The sequence below is a fragment of the Pelecanus crispus genome, chromosome 7, assembly GCF_030463565.1.
Source record: "Pelecanus crispus isolate bPelCri1 chromosome 7, bPelCri1.pri, whole genome shotgun sequence".
In the NCBI taxonomy this organism is placed as follows: Eukaryota; Metazoa; Chordata; class Aves; order Pelecaniformes; family Pelecanidae; genus Pelecanus; species Pelecanus crispus.
In genome coordinates, this window is record NC_134649.1 from 38,392,268 (window position 1) to 38,407,150 (window position 14,883).

The 14,883-nt window shown below is 50.0% G+C and overlaps 1 protein-coding gene across 1 annotated transcript in view; it reads right to left on the reverse strand.

Moving 5' to 3' along the window:
* The window catches only part of PODXL2 (podocalyxin like 2), a 30,914-nt gene that overhangs the window by 4,097 nt on the left and 11,934 nt on the right, over positions 1-14,883 (reverse strand). Inside the window, exons 2-5 of the mRNA XM_075714599.1 lie at positions 14,494-14,787; positions 4,297-5,192; positions 3,159-3,233; positions 5-161 (exon numbers count right to left, since the gene is read on the reverse strand). Coding sequence (XP_075570714.1) covers positions 5-161; positions 3,159-3,233; positions 4,297-5,192; positions 14,494-14,787 — 1,422 coding nt within the window. The remainder of the gene's footprint in view (positions 1-4; positions 162-3,158; positions 3,234-4,296; positions 5,193-14,493; positions 14,788-14,883) is intronic.

The window sequence follows — 14,883 nt, forward strand, 5'->3', positions numbered from 1 at the left end:
TTACCCTGTTCCCCTGCCAGTGTCATTAGCAAGTGCTTGTCGTTCTCATTGGGTTTGCTCAGAGAGATCAGCCAGCGGTCCTGCGGTCCATCCGCCTGTCTGGAGAAGGCATCCTCCACCAGTGCCAACAGCTGGGGACCCCTCTCCAGCCGAAACTCCTCCTGCCACAGGAAAGGGACCTTGGTGAGTGCATGGAGGGAACTGGGCAGATAGAGCACTGCAGGGCTGGCCCGGCTGCATGGCTGAGGCCCCTGAACCAGGTGTGCCCAAAAGCCAGCAATGCTAAACCTGGTGCAACGCTCCCTTGCACATCCCCAGTGCCCCAGGCTGGACCCACACACATCTCCTGACACACCAACCCTCCTCCTCGGCTTCTGCAGCCGCCATACACCCCACACCATGCCAAGTCCAGCTCTCCCAGCACAGAGGGATCCTGAAGCGACTTTATTGTGTAAGGCAATAAGGAAGCAGCCAGGCTCTTCCCCGCAGCTAGCGCTGGGTCAGGAGGTGCCACTCAGCCTGACATGCTCCAGCCATCCCTGGGCAGGCTCCTTTGCTGCTTTCTCACTCCTGTTTTTCTATTCTTATCTCTGGTTGCCATGCCAACCTGAAGGCCACAGAGATGATTAATAAAATGGAGAGCTCTTGTTGCCATGGCAATTCGAAGCGCTCAGGGCAGGCACAGGCCTGTGCCGAAAATGGCCTAATTGGAAAAGACACCGATGACTGGGGCCTGAATCACAAGGGCCTGCCAGTGCCTCGTCTCATCAGGTTATGGGTTTCAGCACAGGGAGGCAGGAGGAGCAGCGCCAGGATGCAGCGCCATGCTGCTCAGCTGCAGCTCCAGCTCAGGCCCCGCTGCCAGCCTGCAGCTCTGTTTTGGGGGATGTGGAGGAAGGGGGACCAGCTTAGCCCAAGAGCAGGAGGAGGGCAGAGGTGAGATGTTTCTAGTGATGGGGAAAGCAGAGGTTGCAGAGCACTGATTAATTCTCCATGGTGGGGAAAAGGGAGCTCTGAAGGAGCCTGAACACATGTAAGCCGAGGTGGAGGTCACCTCCTGATGTGTAGCCAGGTACCACTGTCAGGTCAGATCCTGAAGTCCTCACATGGGCAAAATTCCCAGGTATATTGAGTGGGAGATGTGCCCAGAGAGAAACTAAAGTGACTGCCTTGCCCAGCGCCCATTAGAAAGATAAATGGGCTGCCAGCTTAACCCAGCAATACAGACATCATCCCTGCAGCAGATAAAAGCCTGGCGCTAAGAAGAATATTAAAGCTCAAGGTGCAACCCTCTGCATGTCCCTCAGCTTTTCAGCAGGACTTGGTACTGCACCAGATCAGGGCATCAAAACATAGGAAATATGTGAGGAATCCCCATTCACACGAATTTAAACTCGCACTCGCAATGTAGGTTCTCCCTCGCAAATCTGGAAATCCAAAGACCACAGGGCTCAGACACAGAAACCAGAAAACAAAAGGGACAGGCAGAGGGTAGGCGAGTTGCCCAAACTGAGCAAATTACCATGGGTAGGAAAAAAAGTGCATCAATATCAGTGGAAAGGAGAAGAGCTTGATTCCAGCTTCAGCCATGCAAAGTGGTAATGGGAGGCAGGGAAAGAAATGATGTTCATGTTAAATATGTATGTTGACAAGTGTCCCTTTGAATAAGGGGGAGGACAGCACAAATCAGTCTCTGGGAAATATGTTTTGAAACATGAAATTAAGTAGAAAAACAGTTCAGTCGTGCCTATCCCAGGGCACTGTCTTCTTTCAGCAAGGCAGAACTGAGGATTCAACAGTAAAGACACAATTTGGTCAAGAGACATCTGCACATCTGCTTTTCAGTTCTCACCCTGCCAGTGGTTTAAACAACACAAGTGCAAGTAACCACAGGAAGGAAGCTGCTACGTATTACAAAATTAACCAGCATTTGAACTCCACAGAGATGGGAGAAAGACCAATGGGGACTAGGACACGGAGGAAACAGGGCAGCAGGACTCTGGTTTTCAAGGACTGATTTTCTGAGTTGCAGTTGTGAACTATAGCAGAGATACTTAAAACCCTCCAAAGAGCAAACTGGTTTGTGTAAATCAGGAGGAAAGAGACTGACTTTTCATCTACCCTTAAAGCAGTCAGCATGCTTTATTGTGTATAGGAATTCCCATTTTCCCTGTCCCCAGAAAGTTCACCTTAAAAATAAAAAATAAAAAAGCCTCACAAAAAGGAAAAAAACCCACCAAACCAACAACTCACCAATAGTGGAAATAGGCCAGTGCCACAGAGCCACCCTGCAGTAACAAAACCAGCCAGCTCTGCCCAGAGCAGGAGCTGCAGCAAGCAAGAGTGCAGACACACGAGGCCAGAACACGGTTCCCTGATGAAACATTTTGGTCTCGGGCTGTCAGGCTCGTAATCATTTCTTAGAATTATGAAAGGCACCTTGAACCCAGGCCTTTCACAACTGGTTTTAAAGTGCCTGATAAAAGGCTCAACAGAGGTGAACGAGCCCTTTTACCAGGGATCCACAAGGGGCTCTGCCCTCACAAATTAACTGCAGCTTTATGGGGATGGATGGACAGGCATTGGATTAGCAGAGCGTGGCTGGTTAACAGACCCAGATAACACGCAAGATAACAGGGTAGGGAGAAGAGGCACTTAAGGAAGATTTAGTGACAGCTGCTTGACACTGAACCATTCACACTGCAAATGGGGAGTCCCTATTCCTCTGAGCCATCAGAGGAACGTTACTATATCCTGGAAGGAGAGGAAGAAAAAGGCAGAGAGGAAAGGAGACTCACACCTCAATGCTGCCATGTTTCCTGCCAGTAAGAGGTGCAATGTTAAAAGCTCTCATGTCTCATGACAATCCAGGTACTCTCTGGCACAGACTAGCAGCCAGGAGTTGGTCAAAATCCAATATGGGACTGACATGTGCTAGACTTTGAGCAAAATCCTCTCTCTCCACCCACTCTTTCCCCATTTGGAGAACAGGAATATTTCTGTCCTCCTCCCCTTCTCTCCACAGTCTCCATAGGGACTTTGAGATTTAGTGCTTTTAAAACGTTTTGTAGTGAAAGCAGACAGCAAGAGCTGTGCCTGCCTCCACATCTCTGAGCGCTAGTCCCCCTATGCCATCAAATCTCTTTGGACTGACTTACACAGTCAATGTTATCCGACATATTCAGGATGATGTAGTTTTTCCCCGCAAGGTTGCTCCAGTCTTTGCAGATCACCTGGAGAGGCAAGACATAAAGACAGCTGGGTTTGGGTAGCAAATGCAGCTCTCCTGCTGAAAGCACAGCGTAGACAAGGGACAGCAGTGAGGGGCTGTGCCATACCCCAGAGAAGTGCTTCTCAAATGAAGTAACTATCCTCTAACTCTCTGCACTAAGGAGGAAACACTGTTTCAGTGCTAGCACATGGAGCAGGGACAAGGTACTGTGCCAGCCTGCCACAGTCCAGCTTACCTCCCACCTGTAGCTAGGCTCCAGGAGGACTCAGATACTCAGTGGAAAGCTCTCTAGCCTGCAGCCTTACCCTTTATGTGATCAGCACTTAACACAACACAAAACCTAACCAGGAGCCTCTGCGGTCCTTAAACAAACTGGTGAGACAGGGCAGCACTTTCCAGGCAGGATCGGACCCACAGAGGGACTAAGTCCCTTGCTCAGGGTCCCAAGTACTGTGGGGCAGAAAGCAAAATTAAAAGCTTTCCCTGGTACTCTCTCACCAGCCAGCTCCTGATACCTATCTTTTCTTAATCAGCTGCCAGTTTGCTGCATTCAGGAACTGCATTTCACCTCAAACTTCCTCTTCCATGGGCTCTCCTAGACTAACAACCTCACAGATCTCTGTACCCTGCTCCACCTGCTCTGCATTGGGTCCCTGCAGGCAGCAGCAGCAGCAAAAATAGCACTTGCTTCTCACTCCCTTTCCAGAAATCCTTGGGGCCTTTTTTGTCCTGACACTTCCAATAATGCAGGCTGAGGAAACAAGGCGTTTTTGCTGCTGTGTGTGCCCCAGAGGGCAGGTGTTTATTAGAAGCAGGATTTTGCAGCAGTTCACTGGGAAAGATGCTAGGGGGCAGGGCTTTCACCAAGGATGACGGATACCCTTAAGAAGTGCTATGAAAAACATCCCCCAAAATTCAGTTGTAGCTGGGTGAACAGCAAAAGCTACTTCCACCAGTCAGACTTCAGGACGTGGGTAAGGTTAAGGGGTTAAACACCCCCCCAGAGAGAAGTACTGAAATATCACCACTGCAACCTCCCACCCACTCCCTGCTCCCAGTGCTACCTGTGCTGAGTCCCAGGGCAGCTCTGTTGGCAGCACGGCTGTGTGGGCATCCCCAGCCTGCGGTGACAAGCTCCTCTCTGCTGCCACAGTTTCAGTGGCTGACTCGGTGTCATTCCAAATGAGATCCAGTGCAGGCTTGTCAGCCCTGTCCCACGGAGATGCAGAAGGAGTGGGGTGCTGCTCACTGCCAGAAAGAGTCTTGGTGCTTCGGGAGCTGCCTCCAGGTGAGGGTGTCCCCATAGGCATTTCCACGGTCTGCTCCATTTCAGTTAGCTCTGTGGGCTCCAGCATTTCCCACCCCACCGTGGTCTCCAAGACCTCCTCTCTGTCTGAATGCTCTTCCCCACCAGCCTCCACCGTGGTCTCTGCAAGTTCTGCTCTTGTGGTAGTCACAGTCAGCTCCAAATCTGCTCCCCCAACAGCCCACGTGTCCCCAGCTGTCACCTCAAAGGGCTCTTCTGAAATACTGGGAGACCTCACAGCAGCAGTAGTAGAAAAAATAGAGGACACAGGCAGAAGACCTGGTCCCATGCTGCTCCCAAGGTCTAAGCCTGGAGGAACAGAGTCCTCTTCTTGCCCTCCTGTGGCTGCCTCAGTCACAACACCTGGCCTGGCAGAGGCTGTGGAAAACAGAAGGGAGAAGGAGTCCTCTTGGCCCACTGGTTCAGAAGATGTAACCGCTGGCCCAGAGGTCTGGAGGCCCTCCACTCCTCCTCTTGAGTGGTCTATAGGGAGCAGCCCCTCCTCTTCCTCCAGAGTGCTGGAGAAAGGCGTGTGCAAGTCAGGCTCAACAAATTCTGCTGGTGGCTGGACAGTGGCTGTTTCCCAGTTGTCTTTCACCTGTGTCCCATTCCCTTTCAGCAGGGCTTTCTGAGATGCAGCAGGAAAGCTGTAATCTAAAAAGAGATCCAAAAGACTTCATGTCACATCCCAAGTAACCATGAACTCTGAAAGGCAGAGAGCTGGCCCCATTGTATGTGTCTAGCTGCAGATGGGGTCAAATGGCAGAGACACTCTAAGAGCAGGTATCCTGCCACTGAAAAGAACAATCCCATCTGACAAGTGCAGTGCAGCCTTCTGCATTTCCCCAGCTCCCTGTCCCATCCCAGCAAACCCACTTTCCCTAGGGATAATTCACATGTTCATTCTCCCCACTCCTTTCTGTCCTGAAGGTGTTTTCACAGACTTGCTAGCCAGGAGATCTGCAAATAACAGCTTTGATACCTGGCATCTCCAAGGTGAGGTTATGAGTGTTAAGAATTAAGCTGGGCCCCAGGGATTAATTTCACATGGGATTCAGAAAGATACTGGGTGGTAGCAGCAGTCGGCCACAAGCTAAATGGGAAATGCTAGGAAAGAGAAACAACAGCACAACAAACCAAACCCTACTCCCTGGCACGCCCAAGTAATACCACCAAAACCTGAATCAACCTGGGCATCTTTGAAATGCAGAACTTGAGTTTGTACAGCACTTCACAGCAGAAAAGTCATCCCACAGACATCTGCATTATGAGTTTTCTCTGTCATTAAGGAACAGTTTTGCTGCAGAGAAACAGAAGCCAGAAACAGGAGCCAAATCTAACTCCCCCCTCTCCAACTTCAGCCCCTGGTTGTTCTGTGGCTCTGGCCATGAATGCACGTGATGTTGCTAGACAAATGTAGATGCTGAAGGAGGAAGATGCACCTCACAAATGTAAGGTCAGAGCAGGCAGTGGCTTCTTCTGGAAGCCCAGCGAGGAGCTGGGATCCCAAGATAAAGAGAGCATCTGTAAGATCAGACACTTTAACCTCAGGGCGGCAGGCATAATGCCAGCAGGCATAAATCAACCTTCATCTTTCTTGAGAAATTGCCTGTACCCGAGGAACTGTTTCAGGAGTCTGCATCCCAATTAACTCCCTTTCTCCCCAAGACGAGCACAGCACATATTCTGACTGAGAAAGAGAAGGAAGAGCATCCCTCCACAGCCAGAAACGAGCCCCCTGCCCTGTCTATGGTTACTGTTAAGTGACTCTCTGAAATCCCCAAGGCTCTCATCTCCTCTCCTGCCTGCCAAAGCAGATGCTCCACTGAGCACAGTGGGCAGCAGCTGTCTGGATGCCTTACAGAGGAGATCTGCACAAGGAAATCTCCATGCATCCTTGAATCCAATCCATCACTTGCTGCTGCCGGAATGGGTGTGAGCTCCCAGGCAGAGAGGGCCATGTCAGCAAACACATCCATTGCCTTGGATATTCCCTGGCAACCAGGACTGCCCATGCTGTTCCTGCATGCTCCTCCCCATCCCTCCTGAGCAGAGAACGATGCTGCTCCCTCCAGCCCTGCAAAAATGCTCCTGTTCAGCTGGCAAGTGGCTTCCCTAACCCACAGCTCATTCCCTTCATGCTGTCAGCAGCTCCCTCCAGATACTGCCCAAAGATGAGCATGATCCAGCTACTGACCTTTGGGGTCATGACGTGGTGACTGTCTCCCAGTTCTGGCTGCAAACAGGCCCCTGAGATCTACTGACCACCACAGGCAGAAGCAACGTCTGCTTTGCTGCTGTGTTTCAATAGAGAGCACACATCCTGACTGAGACTCTACCCAAAGACCCTGAGGATTAAAAGATCACTGCTACCCAAGAGCCTACGTGGTGATGCCCCCTCAGAGGCCAAGGAGGCTGGCAAGAGCAATCAGCAGCAGCACAGACAAACAAAACACATCTCCCCTTGGCTGGCTGGTACTGCTCTTCCCAAAGGCCCTTACCAACAGCTACACATCCCAGTGTCTGCAGACACAGTCACTGCCTTGCTAGATGGATGGTGGTTAACAGCAGGAACAGCCACAGACCATGGGATTGAGGACACTAGGTCGGGACCCTCTTCAGACAGATGGTGAAGGTTTAGTGCATCTCCCAGGGCTCTGCTGCTCCTCCTGCTGCAGGGATACTCAGGGTTTGCACCAAAACCACTAACCTCAGCAGGAACCCTGCCTGCCCTGATGTGCTGTGGGTGAAAAGTGAGGGTTTTGCCCCTTAAAACAAGGCCCTGTCAGATGAGATGTTATTTTCAAGGATCAGTGATCCAATCTGCCATCTCCTTTGCCTAAAGACACTCTTAAGCTATTCTTGACTCCTCTGCACCTCCTCTCTTCCCTGCCCCTCTTCCCACCTGGAGGAGAACAAGAACTGGCAGATGGGCACAGCAGAAAAACAAACTGGGAAAATGCAGCATGAGGTTTGCCCCATGGGAGCTAGAAATGCTCCTGGCCTGTCAGCTCTCCTTTGAAGTTACACATTCGACCTTTCCTTAAGGTGCTCTGTCAGATTAGCTAGCTCCCATGGGAGAAAGTCCCATGTGATGCAGCTGTGCTGCCTTTCCACCAACAAGATCTACGGATGCCAGAGGGACTGCTGCCTCTGCCATCTCTCCAGGGCGATGGAAGCTCAGGGAGAACCCATCCCACTCTCTCCCAGCGGGCTTCTGTTTTACGAGGCAGCCAAAGACTGAAACCTGAGCTGCTTCTCTGGGCCAACAAATCAACAAGGCAGAAGCAGACACAGGAATCCTCACACCCACTGCTAATTGAGTTAACATCCCCACTTGCCACCAGTCTCTCCACTATCCTGCATGCTAAGCTAGGAGCATCTAGCTGATTATAACCTCAGCTCCCCCCAAACCTTGTGAGGGCTGTTACTCAGATTCGCATGGAGAACAGAGAAACTCGAAGCGTTTATTTTAGGTCAGAGTTGTGCTGGTTTGTGCTCCTTAAAACAGGGAGCTCTCCGTACAACCCAGTTCCCAAAGCAGTTCAATCACTTTCCAGGTTCAGAAGTTCAGGGATGGTGAGTCAATCCTTCCTTCCAGACTTTCCAGCCAGACAGCTCCTGTCTGGAATCACCTCCTACTGTCTCACTACCAAGGGCATCTGTCCACTTCTCAAGATCAGGTCTCTTTAAGGCGTTCACATTTTCTTTTAATTTACATCCCTCTTCTATGATTTGAAGGAATTTTTGCACCTTGTCCATCTCCTTGGTATGATCCCAGCCACTAAGCTGATCCCAGCATCTTCTTCCCAAGGCTCCTTCCAGACAGGCTGTTTTTTGTCACTCATCTGTGTAACGCAGAGCTACGAACTTCCCCATTGGAAGAGTCTTCTCAGCATTTCCCTTGATTCCCCTTCCTCCCAGCCCTAAGGGGACTCAAAGAGTATCTCCCATTTTTGGCGGCTCCTTCCAACATTCAGCTAGCAGTTCCCCTTCAGCAAGCTGTCTTCTAGACCCTCCAACCCAGCGGCCCACCTGGTTGTCCTCTCCCTTCAGCAGACCCTCTACACCTGGCTCCCACACCCTAGGCACATGGAATTGCACCCACAGACCTTCCTACCTACCTATGCCAGTGCTATCCACTCCGATTCCCATGAGATTTTGTGGAGAGAAACAGCTGCAGAAGCGGGGCAGAGTTTTCTGTTAAAGGAGACAGGTATTATGGAGCTGGCTGCAGTGCCAGATTCGTCAGGCTGGCTTATCAGCTCATCAAACTTCAGTGAGGAAGCAGAGCACTGCCAAAGAGAAGAGTGCCTGGGAAGGGAGGAGGCAGTAACTGCACATATCATCAGCAACTTCTCTGCCAGGGTCTGCTCTGTAAGTCGCCCACCAAGATCAGCAGTAGGTTGGAGCACAAGAAGAATTTGTGGCCACAAGAAGAGGTTGCATGTGCCATGTACCCCTTCCAGCCACAAACAAGAGCAGCCAAGCCACGATGGAGCCAGCCTGATCACAGAGGGGGACAGCTCAGGAGAACTGCCCACTGGAGCCACAAAACTGTCTCAGCGTCTCTGGCCAAACCGTTTCGCAGGGATAGACCTCATGAGTGTAGCAGGCAGCCACAGCTCCACGTCATGTTCTCTCCCAGAGCTTCTAAGTCACACCATCCCCTTGGGAGTCTGGTTCACCAATATGAAATTCCACACCTCCACCTCACCTCCTTACCACTACATCCTTAGTTACACCCCTTACTGCTTTCCACCAGTAGTGATATTACTCACATTGCAGCATCCAGCTGTCTTCACCTCCCCCAATGCCCTCCAGCTTTTATCTTCCAAGCTCTCTTGCAAAGACCTTCAGGCAGTATTTTCTAAAGAAATGATCTTGCACAGCCCTCCTGGCACTCCAAGTTCTGCCCTTTGCATCTCCCAGCAGACCTACGTCCGGGTCGCACAGATTCACCTCCTTCGCCTGGGGAGATGATTTGCCCTGGGAGAGGTGAACATGAGTTCCAAACCTCTGCAAGAGCCACCATTTAGGCAATGTCCTGCTTCCTCTGCAATCAATACACCACATGGGCCAACACTTGGCACTGTGCCAAAGCACAATTCCCCTCCCAGATATTTAATTCATTACATTTCTGCTTCTCCTTCATTCAGAAGTGCTGGTCTCAGTTACTGCCCTACCAAGTTCCCTATCCTATGTTTGCCACTATGAGCGGTTTAAAGCAACTGTGACAGCTCAGAAAAAGGGTGACCCTCATTGCTTTTAGTACATATAACCTGACCATAAGGTCTTTATTGGATTAAACTGGAAGATCATGTTAACCAGTGATTGAATTACTGATAACTAGAAGGCACTGTAATAAAGACAAGAACACTCCTGGGCTCCCACCATGACAACACAGCCTGATAGCACCATTCACACTAAACCACCTGCCAACTTCAGGAAGTGCAAGGTGTACTCTACCTACTTCTTAAAATGCAGCCAGGTCTGAGGTGGCATCTGCTTGCTGTTTTGCAGTACACAGCAGTGAGGCTTACTGCAAAAAGGCATACTCCATCTGACTGAAATTGCAGGAGGATTTCAAAGAGGCAAAATGCATGGTGCTGGAATTGAGCCAGTTGGAGCCAATACCCTAATCTTCCAGAAGAGCTAGGAGAAGTTACTATCTGCAACTCCAAGACACACACACAAAAGAGATCATAATTAGAGACCCAGGGTAGCAAAGTGGTTAGGTCTCATTATGCTTGGAATTTGCTTCAGGTAGAGACTGGGCACCAAGTGCTACAGGTGTTCCCAAATCACCCCATGCCTTTTTCCTGCTCGGTGTATGAACTACAGTAAGGCTAGAATAAGCCACCATCACCCAAACACAGAGTCGGTCAGGGATGCTGTACCAGAATGTCAGGGATGCTGTACCAGAATAACACTATGCACAGAGAAACCCTCTTTGTCACGGGTCAGTCTTTGCCAGCAATGTCTTGGTCAGGATGGCTTGCCCCGAGATAGATCACCTAACGTGTCAGTGTCCACTAAACCAGGGCGTAAACAAGACGCATCCCAGGAGTTGAGCTCAGGCAGGGGGCTGCTCAGCACTAAGCTTCTTACATAGACAGTCTTTACCAGGTGCTTCAGTTCATTAATGCTTGGGTTGAAGATGGTATTAAGAACTGCAGATTTGCTGTCAGTCTGGATGAAGAGGCAGCAGATTTCAGTAAGGCTGAGAGACATTGGGATCTCTCTGGCCAGAGGCAAGTAATTCATCACGGAAGGAAATGAATCTCACTATCAGAGAAGAGCTGGGGATGGAAGATATTTTATCCCGTTAGCTGGTCAGAAAACTTATGTTTCTTTGAATACAGTCCTTCTAACTTGTCTGTCCCGCTATCCCTCATCTTAGCTCTCCTTGGAATCCCTTCTGCTAATTACTATGAATAATTAAAAGATTACAATTCCCCCCCAAAGCGCCACATGCCATCCTAGTGAATCACCAACCTGTAAGATTAGATTTGATAGCTCCCAGTACAGTCATGCCTTGGTCTTCAAAGGCACAACCTTGGAGCTAAAAGAGTGGACCCTGGCTGTAACCAAGCAAGCTCCATGCCAGCCCACCATCATGCTGGAAGATGTGATGATGCACTCCAATCCTTGGAGGCTCAGCTGTTGGCCAAGGGAAGAGAGGGACTAAGTGCCTTCATTCACCAGACATTCACAAGTCTTGCATCAGTTTTCAGGAACCCACACTTCCCAGCAATTAATGATTAGGCTGCCTCAACCTAGAGTCTTCACTGGAAGGGGAACACATGAGGCACTGCATCCTGACTGAGCCAAAAGAGAACACCGTGAGGTGCAAACCAGGGAGTACTCCAGGATGGATAAGCCACCATATAACTCTTTCACTAAAAATCAGGGACTCAAAGGGACCTGCAGCCCTAATGACTCCCATCTTCTAGCCCTAAAGCTAGAAGAGATGTTGCATCTGTTGCCCAGGAAATCCAGTGTGACAGTAGGAAACATGGAGGATTGGAAGCCTCCAGACAAAGCAAGATGGGGAAGGTGGGAAGAAGGGAAAGGAGGATAAGAAGGGCCAGATGCAAGTCCCTGCAGGTCCACTCTATCGTCAGGGTTGATCTGTGGCTCAGGCCAATTTGATACCAAAGGTGAAACAAAGCAGCCAGACCCAACCTAAAACTGAGAAGCTTCTGGGTTCCCTGGAAGTCTGAAGGCAGTGAGATACAGAAGTAACAGATTCACAGCTCCACTGACTTGCCTCTTGGCTGAAGTATGAGTCACACGCTGCTTCTTGCCATAAGGATATGGCATTCACATTCTCACCAGACCTAAGCCATCTCTTCCAGATCCAGCTCCACTGGGTAGCAGCTGTGCATAGGTTAGCACACAGACAAATCTCAGGGTCCTTCCACAGGCTGATGCTCACTGATGTCAATATAGATTTACTGTTCTGCAGCATAAATCAGCAAAAGCACATTATTCAGGAGAACCAGAGCCCCAGGCCAAGCTGTGCTCTGCCAGTGGGAGTTTGTTCTCACTTTCTAATGGACTAACAGGTGGCCCTAGAGGCCACATGTTTTCCAGAAATATTTTTAAAGGATGTTCGAGTGCACTTATAAAAAAAAAAAAGAGCAGCAGGTGCAGATTGTTATAAACTTTTTATCTCTTCCAGCCTCAAAGTCACACAAAGGCAGAGGAGTCTCCCCACACAGACTTCAGAAGGACATTAAAAAAAAAGAAAAAGAAAAAAAAAAAAAAGGAAAAAAAGGAGAGATGAGTAATACAGCTTTGAAGTCTCAGGAGATGTGGCCTATCTGCAACAAGACCACCAATTCCAAGCCCAATATCTTCACGCCAAACGAGGAAAGAAGCCAGCACAGGTCTCCTTTGATAGCAGGGAATTTTCTCACTCCAGCAGTATAACAATCCTGTTTTGTGCCTTGATTGATACAGGGTCTCAAATCTGTGCCTGGGACAGGGCTACCAACTATGCTGGGCTACGCTTGACCGTCATTCAGAGAGAAATCCCACATAAGGAAAACTTGTACCATAAACTTTTTTTTTCCTTAAACAGCAGCTATTTGAAACTGTTTAATGGATTTATATATTGAAAATTACCTGACAGATGTCATGACAGTTCCACAAGGTATCACATGGCATCTGTCACACACGCAGCACGTAAGATCCATTGGTTGTGTGCATCTCATGCACAGGCTTTGCACGACAGGAGAAGGCTGCCCAATTTAGGATGCTATTACAATATCCTTTATTGTAAAATGACACACAGCAGGTTTCTAATTAAATTTTAAGTAGAAGTGCGCTCCCAGCTCTTGAATAATTCAAACTGTTCTATTAACCAAGGCTCTGAAATGCCACCGAGACACAAGCTCTGGACACAGTAACGGCCAGGGGAAAAAACAGCTCTTAGAAGCACAGAAGTGGTTAGCTGGGTAGTGGATAGGGCAGGGTACGTGTAAAGGACAGCTGAAAGAGCACATCTGTTCATGGAGGAAAGCACTGCAGGCAAGAACGGAAGGAGAGAGGAGCGTGTTCTGCATACAAATGGTGCAAAGCACGTGCAAGAGGCAAGGCTGGGTTTGGTACCCAGTGCATCTCGCTCTCAATGCACAAGCACATGCTGTTCTCCAAGTCACGTCCAGATCTGTGAGTACACGCAGGTGCCTGCTGGCACACAAATAAAAGCGCCGCTGAGCACACTGCCAGCGCCTGAGAGCAGCTAAGCCAGAGCATGTCCCAAGGATGCGCTGGTGGGAACACGCACCATCCGCCCGGAGCATCGCTGCAGAGGCAGCATCTGCACAGCCTCCCCACAGCCAAGCCTGCACGTGTCCCAGGGGCCACATGAGCTGCAGGGCAGCAAGAGCGCAGCCAGATGAGTTTAGCAGCAATGTTAGTGAGCAAAGGACTTTGGAGACCTAAGCTAGAATGGCCCTTGCCCCGCACAGCATGCACTGTGCCCCAGCGGGCAGCCTGAGCCATAGCGCTGCGGCAGCCCTCAGCCCTGTGTGAGCACAGGTCTTTTTAAGGTCACAGAAATAGGAGTGAAGATAAAACAAGACTTGCGCTTTCTAATTGCAGACCTCAGTCAGACCTGCTGAGAGGGAGGCAGTGATACCAGATAGGGGAGGAGGGAGGGATAAGGCTGAAGCCTGGCCCCTGGGTAACACTTAATACATGCCCCACATGACACTTAAGAGCAGGGGCATGTGAAATAATCTCCTAAGCTACTGGAAACCCTGCAATGCTCCTCCTCCTTCCTCCCATCCCTCTCCCTGAGGGCATCTCAAAGCCAATGAGGGACTCGGTGGTCTCAAAAAACACTCCACAGAGGAAAGCAAGCTCAAATGCTAACAAAACTCATTTTGGCCATGACTCCCCAGGAAGCAGGTAGGACAGGGTAGGCAACAGGACAGCAGCTCAAGGGAGAAAATATGCTGTCTTTTCTCGGGCCAAATATCCTCTGAAGCCACAGAGTGACAAATCCAGAATTTGGCCCAGGGAACCCAGCTTTGACTCAAACCCCAAGATGGCCTTGATCTCTGAGACAGGGTCTTGAGACCTTTAGGTCGTGCTTAATTGACAGCAACAGAAAGAAAGGAGAGAGAAGAGAGCATAAAAGGGGGAAGAGGGAGATGAAGAAAGGCATAAGGCAATAGGAAACTAGGTGGAGGCGATACTATTCCTGAGCTGCTGTGAGCTGGGAAAAAAGGCTCAGCTGTAACTTGGTTTCTAAAGCCTGTGCTTGCTCAGGGTTCACTGGGGACACATCAGGCACTGAGGTGAGAAAATAGAGCTGATGTTTAATCTCAGGCCCTCTTAGCAAGAGTTGTGTCAAAGCACGAAGACAGATCCCTGCATTCTTCCACATCCCCAGAGTCCCTGCAGAGCAGGGAGGAAGAATGGGGTATAAATAACCTACCTGTTGCTGGTCCCAAGTCCAGGCTGGAGTCGTTGAGTTCTCCCCCATCTTCCCAGAAGTACTGTGGGGGCTGTAAGATCTTGGACTCCTCATTCTCCTCACTGGCAAAGCCCGATCCTGGGGCAGCATGCAGAGAGCCAGGGGCAAGATCAGGCTCTGCAGCCTCTGGGCTGGTTTGCTCATGGGAATTCATGGCCTCCAGGTGGGACATCATGGCAAACTCCAGCAGGGAAGTTGATGTGAGGCCATCGGTGGTTGGCTCCTCCGAGGAGGCAAGGCAGAGGCACAAGGTCCCTGTATAATGACAGTAAACCCATATCAGAGACAGGACTGACACCCATCGGGCTTGTCTTCTCCTTGCAGCCTACTCTGGCCAAACCAACCTGCTGT